At 36.3% G+C, this 8610-nt stretch overlaps 2 protein-coding genes across 2 annotated transcripts; both read left to right on the top strand.

The window, feature by feature from the left end:
* Window positions 1-610: 610 nt before the first annotated feature.
* On the top strand, window positions 611-3730 carry LOC113312904. Its single transcript, XM_026561636.1, has 2 exons — window positions 611-917; window positions 3282-3730. The coding sequence occupies exons 1-2, from the start codon at window positions 611-613 to the stop codon at window positions 3728-3730; spliced, it is 756 nt and encodes a 251-aa protein (XP_026417421.1).
* A 33-nt stretch (window positions 3731-3763) lies between these two features.
* LOC113312903 lies at window positions 3764-5782 on the top strand. Its single transcript, XM_026561635.1, has 6 exons — window positions 3764-3960; window positions 4201-4413; window positions 4534-5118; window positions 5195-5234; window positions 5357-5508; window positions 5563-5782. The coding sequence occupies exons 1-6, from the start codon at window positions 3764-3766 to the stop codon at window positions 5780-5782; spliced, it is 1407 nt and encodes a 468-aa protein (XP_026417420.1).
* The last annotated feature ends 2828 nt before the right edge of the window (window positions 5783-8610 follow it).

Below are 8610 nucleotides of genomic sequence, written 5' to 3'. Positions count from 1 at the left end.
GTTTGGGTCTTGCAACATCATAACATTTGTATCGTTCTTCTTGTAACAGTTGAACAGCGCCTTTGCAACAATTATTTCTGTTACAATTTTTCTGTTCAATTGTTTTACTCCCTTTAATCAACTTTTGAGCTTTATACATGTATTTTGAGATTATGATTTATATGAGGAGCTAAACCCCAACACTGGGGCGACGGAGGAAGCCTTAATTCATCCATGTGGTAATTTTATTTAATTCTTTATTTACTTTTTGCACCAATTTTAATTGAATTAAGATTTTAATTAATTATTTGTGATTTCATTTGATGGTTTATGCTTAGTCCTAGGGATTTTTGATATGCCATGCTTAAGAAATACAAGTAATATTTTATAAAATCTACTTTGGCAAAGAATAGAGTTAATATTCATTTTGTTTTGAATTATAATTTCCTAGAATTAATTTCTGAACCATTTAAGAAATGAATTTGGCCGAATCCTAAGCCCCAGTTTCTCGCACCAGTTTTAATATTTTTTGTATATATTTTTATTTTTTAAATCTTTACAAGTCCGAGCAACGAACTTTTACTACCACTTTCAAAACTACAACAACATGCAACATCCTAGAACCACTCACATGGCGGCTGCCATGAGAATCCTAAGATACATCAAAGGCACACTGGGTTACGGAATCAAATTCACAAAGGGCAGTTCATTCTTATTAGGGTTCTCTGATGCTTATTGGGCCGGATGCATTGATGACAGACGATCCACAGGAGGCTACTGCATTTTTCTTGGCAATAACATCGTCTACTGGTCATATAAAAAGCAAACCACAGTTGCACGTTCAAGCACAGAGGCAGAATATCGCACACTAGCTCACAGTGCTGCTGAGATTGTCTGGATATGCTTTATTCTGCAAGATCTTCACTTTCCCTTACCAGGTATACCAAGACTTGGTTGCGACAACATCAACTCCATCTCCTTAGCCTCCAATCCTGTTATGCACTCTCGCATGAAGCACGTTCATCTTGATTATCACTTTATCCGAGAATTAGTTCACAACAAATCCTTGGAAATCTTCTACGTCAACACTCTCGATCAACTGGCCGATATATTCACCAAGGGGTAACATGCTTCTCGCTTAATCATGCTTCGATCCAAGCTTCAAGTTGTTGCTTCACCCATCAGCTTGAGGGGGGATAATGACACAGATGGTGTAGTGCAGGATAAGGCGCGCTGTAGTGCAGGTAAAGACAACATGTTACTCATGCAGTCACTCATGTGAATTGTACGTGTAGTTTCCTATTTAGGGTTGAGTTCTCATCCTCTCTTTAAATACTTCATTGAATACTTTCCTAAAATTTGTGTGTCTCATGTAATGAAACTTATCTTCTCTGTAATGAATTAAACCTGGTTTTCTTAACGATTGATGCAATACCATTAGTATCCACCACTATTTTTATTCAATTACTGAAATGAAACATAATTCATGAATATTTATTTATCGCACGTTCTATCGACATCACCTATTATATGTATTAAAATCGTGAATATCACTGGGACACCCTGAGCATGGCACATCAAAAGATTAAACCAAAGCATGAACCATCAAATTGCGTTTGCGAGAAAGTTATGCGAAACTAAATATGGATTCACAAATAATACCTGGCTATTCTAAGAATACCCTATCAAAGGAATTAACCCAAGTATGAAAATATCAAATAATAAGTAGACAAGTATATTTTCGATCCTAACAATTATGCACAAAGGTTATACGAAACCGTTAAAGGAACAACTCGTATTTTGATAAATCGATAAACAATATCAAGAAATTAATCCATTCAAATCATAAATACTAAATTTTATTCAATTCAACTCAAGAGTAGCTTAAAACCCCATATGGTTTCAACATAAACCCTAGATACGATAAAACTAGCAAGCCATGACTTTCTCAAAAGCCATAAATAAATTGAAAGAAAACTTATGGGTCACAAACACAAACGAAGATGGGAGGAAAAACTTCAAACCCTCCTCTTCCTCTTGTCTGTAGCCGCCTCTTTCTGTCGTCGGCCACTCTTTCTCTTATCTGGTTTCGGCTCTGTAGCCGCAACTCCAAAACCGGCTTCTTCTTTGTCCGTACCCGGCCTCCTCTTTTCTGTCTGTCGAATTTTGTTTATATAGCAACTGCTGTTGTAGAAATCCGACCAAGACCTAGTACCTAGTAGAATTTCCTAGGCCCAGTCCATCTCGTTCCATTACTACCCCCTTCTTCCAAGTTCCAGGTTATTTCCCAAATCCGACCACATCACCTCTTTCCGTTTTCTGTTTCCTCTCTCAGCCACCACCGAGAACTCCAATTGAACCCAGGTAGAAATTGACGTTTAGCCCCAAAGTTACTGGGCTTTGGACGTTCTAATCCATCCATCAGAATCCTGGTACAGTCTAGTCCAAAAAAAACCGCCCAAAACAGATTAGTCCAAACCTGGACGAGTTAGTCCAAATTCACGGACGAGTCCCGATTTTGTGAGTTTCCCATATACCATAATTACCCTTGAACGATTTATGGTATATAAAGCCTGATTTTGAAATCGAATTTTCTGGATCTGAAACTTGAATTCAAAACAGGATGCAACTATGAGATGATTTAGGAGGCGATTTTACAGTTTCAGTGAGGATTTAATCGTTTCTTCATCATATTTCAACTCATGTTACGTTCGATGCAGTTCTAGAGTCGAAAATTCTTAATCTGAGATTTGAAGAAACCACAGAGTGAGAGATAGATCGTTCCAGGTTTGAATTCGTAGGTGATTTATCATATTTGTAGAGCTTAGATTGGATTTTATTGCTAATGGAGCCGATTCAACCTCGGGTTAGTTTTCTTTTGGTTGTAATTCAATCTAATTTTCAGGTATTGTTTCTGATGTTTATTTTTTTTGGAGTTTATGAGTTGATGATATCAATTTGTATGATCTTTAGTTGATATTTTGTTATATAGTAGCTTTTGATTCTCGCGATGATGATGATTTACTGTTAATACTAGATAAATTCGATTTTTGTTACTTGATGTTGATTTTTTTAGTTTTATGATGCATGATATGAAATCGAACTGATACTATATCCTAGTCTTCTATTTTTGTTCCAATAAGATTCTGGAGCTTAGTTGATGGAGTGTTTTTATCTAGTTTACTGTTACTTGATGTTTTTGGCATTTTTTAAATGTGTACTTTCATGTACACCGTTTACTTTTTAGGTTGTATGAAATTGAAGCTTCAGATGTTTATAATCATTTCTTTTGTAATATGTAGGGGTACCAAATAAGCCTGACAAGTTTATTAATGCTGTTTTGAATCATGGTGAGCACTCTGCTGTTTTTCGTGTTAATACTAAAATAATCGTAGAAGAACTGAAGCATTTAGCATGCAAGCACTGGAGGTCTTTGTCTCCTGGGAGTATATGTTTCAGCTATATGAACAATGCTCAAGTAGTTTTTGTGACAGGTGATATACAACTGCAAAGCTTAATTGGTTTCATGATTCTTATTGATAATGAAGATGTCTATTTGCATGTGGATATGATTCCGAATCATACTTCTCGTTCTAAGTCTAGTTGTAGCAGAAGTTCTGGTTCTAAGTCTGGTTGCAGCAGTAGTTCTAGTTCTTGTTCTAAGTCTGCTTGTGAAATTGAAAGTCCTAAGATGGTAAGGGTGTTAGATCATGATGCAGACAAGGGGAAGCCTCTTATTATCGATGAATGAAATTATGTATTTGACGAGATTGGTAGAGAATTCATGGGTGGTGTTAAAGCTTTTAGGAGTGCTGTCGATAAGTACAAGATGGATACAGGTCACAAGATTGTTATTCTTAAAAATGACAAAACTCGTTTTACTGCAAAGTGTGAAGAAGATGGTTGTGCTTGGAGGATTCATTTTGGGCCTGTGAATGGTGATACTTCTCGGTTCGTGCTGAAAGATTCAAACGCTCACAGGTTAGTGGTTTTCATACTAGTTCACATTACTTATCTTTAGGTGTAAATTGTGCATCTTATATATGTAGATTTGTTTTAGGTGTACATTGTAGTGCACTGTACTTGTTGTACTCTTAAATTACATGTTCTTGCTTGGTTTGTGTGTATGTTCATAGTGTTGGTTTTGAGATCTTATTAGGTGTAAATTGTGTTGCACATTACTTATTCCAGTTTTTTTTATAGTTGTGGTGTTGGTTTGAGGTTGAAGAGTCCTGCGGTAACAACCAAGTTAGTCAAACATTTGATCGTTGACAATTTACAAGGTGATCCTAGCTTAAAATCCAGACAGATCATGTCACTTTTCAAGAAAACTTATGGGTCCAATATTAAGTATCACCATGCCCGTAGAGGGAAAGAAGCTGTATTTGAAGAACAGTATGGCGATGACGAGAAGTCGTATAGCGATTTTACTTGGTATGTCAAAGCAATTGAAGAAACTAGTCCCGATAGCTATGTGAAGTTTTAAGTTGAGGATGGAACCAGTAGATTTCATAGGATATTCGTTTGTTACGGTGCTTGAAAGCATAGCTATAGGTATCTCAGGCCCATGATTTACTTGGATGCTACTTTCCTTACTGGTAGATACAGGGGTACTCTTATGGCTGCTACATGTATCAACGGAAACAATGAGTTTTACCCATTTGCTTTTGCTATTGTTTCTTCTGAAAACAAAGATAATTGGTTTTGGTTTCTGGAGAATCTTCAACATGTTGTCGATGGTCGTCTGATTGTTTTCCTTAGTGATCGTCATGAAGGACTTCTGCAGGGCATTCCAAAATATTTTCCTAATTCACATCACAGCTATTGCTTTTACCACATCAAATGCAATCTCCCCATTGGATCAGGTGATGCGAATTCGAAGCCCGTTCTTGATTTGTTTTACAAAGCTGCGTACTCTTACACACCAGCAAACTTTGAAGAAGCTTTGAGGGCAATGCATGCAATTGGAGCTGGACATGTTGCTAACTATATCAGGACTATTCCAAAGGAGAAATGGGCAAATGTGTTTTTCCCTGTATGCAGATATGGTGCTCACTCTTCAAATCTTGCCGAGTCCTTTAACAACCGGGTTCTTCCTTTCAAAAAGTTGCATGCTTTTGTTCTTCTCGATGCGATACGGTGAGTTTTATGTCTAGTTTTTTATTTATGCAAGTATGTCTATATTGTTGCATACATGGATTTTCTTGTTCTGTAGATACTTGTACACGTGTTCATCTGTGATTCTGCAACTGTGTGTACATTATTGTATACATGGATTTCCATAATGTGTACAACAATGTACACATGTTTTATCCGTATTCCTTCTGAATCATGTTTTTTATTTGATGTTTTGTGTTTTTATTATGTTTGTTTGAAGGTTATGGAGAAAATGTCTGAGAGAAGGATACTAGGTCTGGAAACATTCAACACTAGGCTCACTCCTGAATATGAGGCTTTACTAAAGGAAAACATCGACATTGGTCGTACTTGGACTGTTCTTCAGTCCATGGAAAGATTGTATGAAGTCAGGTCTCCCTGGACTCATTCTGTAGATCTATTGCGGAAAAATTGTACATGTCACAGGTGGCGAGTGAATGGTTTTCCTTGTGCGCATGCTTGTGCTGCCATTCAAGCTACTAGAGAAGACATCTATTCATTTATTGAGACATACTTCACCACCGAATGGTACAACATGACATATCAAGAGATCATCTTGCCAATCCCCAATTATGACAAGCCGCAGTCTTATGATCCTAGTGATAGGGTTATTGTTCCTATTCCTGTTCCTCCACCGGGTAGATGAAGAAAACAGCGCTTCAAGAATGCATATGAGAAGAAAAAGAGGAAAATGATGTGCACAAAGTGCTTCACTCTTGGTCACCATAACAGAGCTACCTGTCCCATGCTTTGAGGATTTTTTCTATGTTTCATTTGTTCAAAGATTCTGTCTTTTCAATTTGATTTTGGTGTGGATAATTAGTTCCAGGACATGTGTACCATTATGTACACCTTCCTGCAAACTTCTGTTTTTCTTACCTGTCTTTTTACAGGTGTACCACTATGTACACCTTTGTGTACAATGGATGCTTCTAGTCTATTTTGCTCAGTAATATTATATGTTTTCAGATCTGTATATAATTAGTAATTACTTTTGCTATGTTCAATTCTCATGTTTTTCAGTTCTACATGCTATACAAATTTTAGTAATATATTTTTATGTTTTCAATTTTTATACTTTTGATCAAGTATAAAAATATGTCAGTACATGTGTACCATTACGTACACCTTCTAAACATTTTCTGCTCTATCAGTAACTGTGCACAATCAAGTACACCTTAATATTTCAAAGCCTGGTGAATGAGATAAGTCATAAACTTGTAGCATTAATATTGAAACTAATAAAAATATTAATTCAAGGTATTTTAGTAGTGATAAGTCAAACAAATTGATAAAAACTGAAATTTGAAAAGAGATAAGTCATACACAAAGTGACACCGAAATTTAAAAAATTTGTCTGAAGATTAAAAATGTTTAGAAGAAATTCAGAAAGTGATCTTGAATGAAGATTAAAAACTCTTCTTCCTCTTCAATGGTTGCTTTCCTGTAGTCTTGCGCCACTGATTATGCTCCTCTTCCTTTGCTATATCCCATACCTTTTCATACCATCCGCCTTTTGTCAACATCTTGGCCACCAATTTTGATCTCATTTGCTGACAAATGTCTTCGGCCCTCTGCTGACCTTTTTCCATACCTTTTGTCGTCTTCATACTTCGTTTCATAAAGTAACAAGTATATATTAGACAGTCCGGGTTGATTCCTTGTGAAGGGCATGGAATGATGTTTAATTCGTGCTCTTCTATAGGTGGGTGACCCTTCAATGCTCTCTTCTTGTTGAGTTCCACTTGTACCACAACTGCTAGTTGCTTTGCATCGTCTTGATATGACTGCTCATTTTCTGAGTGCAACGAGTTATACCATTTCCATTCATTGGCTTCGAAATCAAAAATTCAAAAGTGACCAGTGCAATCACATCCTCGTTTGATCTGTAGAGTGATTGATAGGGATTACAAGAACTTCCAGGTTCTCAGGCATGTCCTGTATGAAATTAACCACAAGCTTTTCCACCTCGCTGGTGACATTATACTTGACATAATACTGCAATTAATAATTTTTTAGAAAACAAAATTAATTAGGCTCACCTTAATCAGAAAACTAACAAGCATGTACACTACTACAGAAAACTAACAAATCAAACATTGCAGGCCTGAAAACAGACCGTATATCCATGTATGATATACAGGTGTACACCTATGTACACACCTATATAAATCTAACAATCAAGAATTAGCAGACCATGTGTCAATCATAGATGCATATTGGTGTACATCTATGTACATAGCTAAATAAATCTAACAATCAACACTTAACAGACCATGTGTCAATCATATATGCATATTGGTGTATATCAATGTACCCATATAAAGAAATATAAAAACACATAGAACATGCCATGTCAATCAACTATGTAGACAATACATATTAAAGTAACTATACATGACATTTATTATTTGTTTTGAGCTATGTTGCACGGACACGGATACGGGACACAGTTACGACACGACACGGTTACGCGGACACGTCAAACCTCAAAAAAACGGGTTTCGGGGACACGTTATATATATTACTCAAATCATTAAAATGAAATATTACTATAATCTATACAAAAAAATAATTACTCTTATTTTTAAAATATTTGATTACTAATTATATAAAATTAATAATAATGTAATAATGGTAAAGTGTTTCATGAAAAATGTTTGGATTTGACTAAAACAAGAATAAATTAGCCTCACATTTAGTTTATTTTGATTTTCCAAATCAAAATAAATTATTTATGACGTGTCCGAAAGTGTCGAATTGGTGTCCGCAAAGTGTTCAATATCAAATTTTACGCGACACATGATGTGGTGTGTCCATCGAGTGTCCGGAAGTGTCGTAACCGTGTCGTGTCTGTTCATGTGTCCGACACGGTTACAACATATTTCTTGGAGTGTCAGTGCAACATAGGTTTTGAGAAACTTACACATGCAGTAGGACTCATAATTTCACAGCTCAGGTACTTTTTGCCTTCTGGAGGACGAATGCTATCTCTGACAAGTGCTCTTATACGTCGATGGATGTAGAACTGGAGTACCTCCTGGTCCAGATATTTGTTGAACATCAGTTCACGAAGTACTCTTCCAGCAATCAAAATATCTTCCTTGACTGTTGGATCATCCAGGCTTGTTAGTTGCCAAGCTACAGAGATGCGGAAACATAAAGGAAATGTTAACATGGTGTACAAAGTTGTTCACATAATTTTTTTTATAACATTAAATCATGGTGTTTTGCGAACTTACTCCAGGCTTGCGTAGTCAAAGAATTTTTGTACCCTTTTTTTGTCCTGTCCTGCTTGCATAGCTTGGTATAGTGGTGATAGACGAACATCTGGCAATGGATTGTGAGGACAATATACATATCCCTTTCTCTTTATTGGCGCAGGATAGCCTGGTTCTTGTCCCTCTTTGATCCCTTTTCCTTTTGGATCTGCTTTTATCACAACTCGTTTGGTTTTACCCTCGGCAGTGAAAT

Source organism: Papaver somniferum, chromosome 9, assembly GCF_003573695.1.
Source record: "Papaver somniferum cultivar HN1 chromosome 9, ASM357369v1, whole genome shotgun sequence".
NCBI lineage: Eukaryota > Viridiplantae > Streptophyta > Magnoliopsida > Ranunculales > Papaveraceae > Papaver > Papaver somniferum.
Note: the sequence above shows the minus strand (reverse complement) of the source record. Positions and strands in the feature narration are given on the sequence as shown.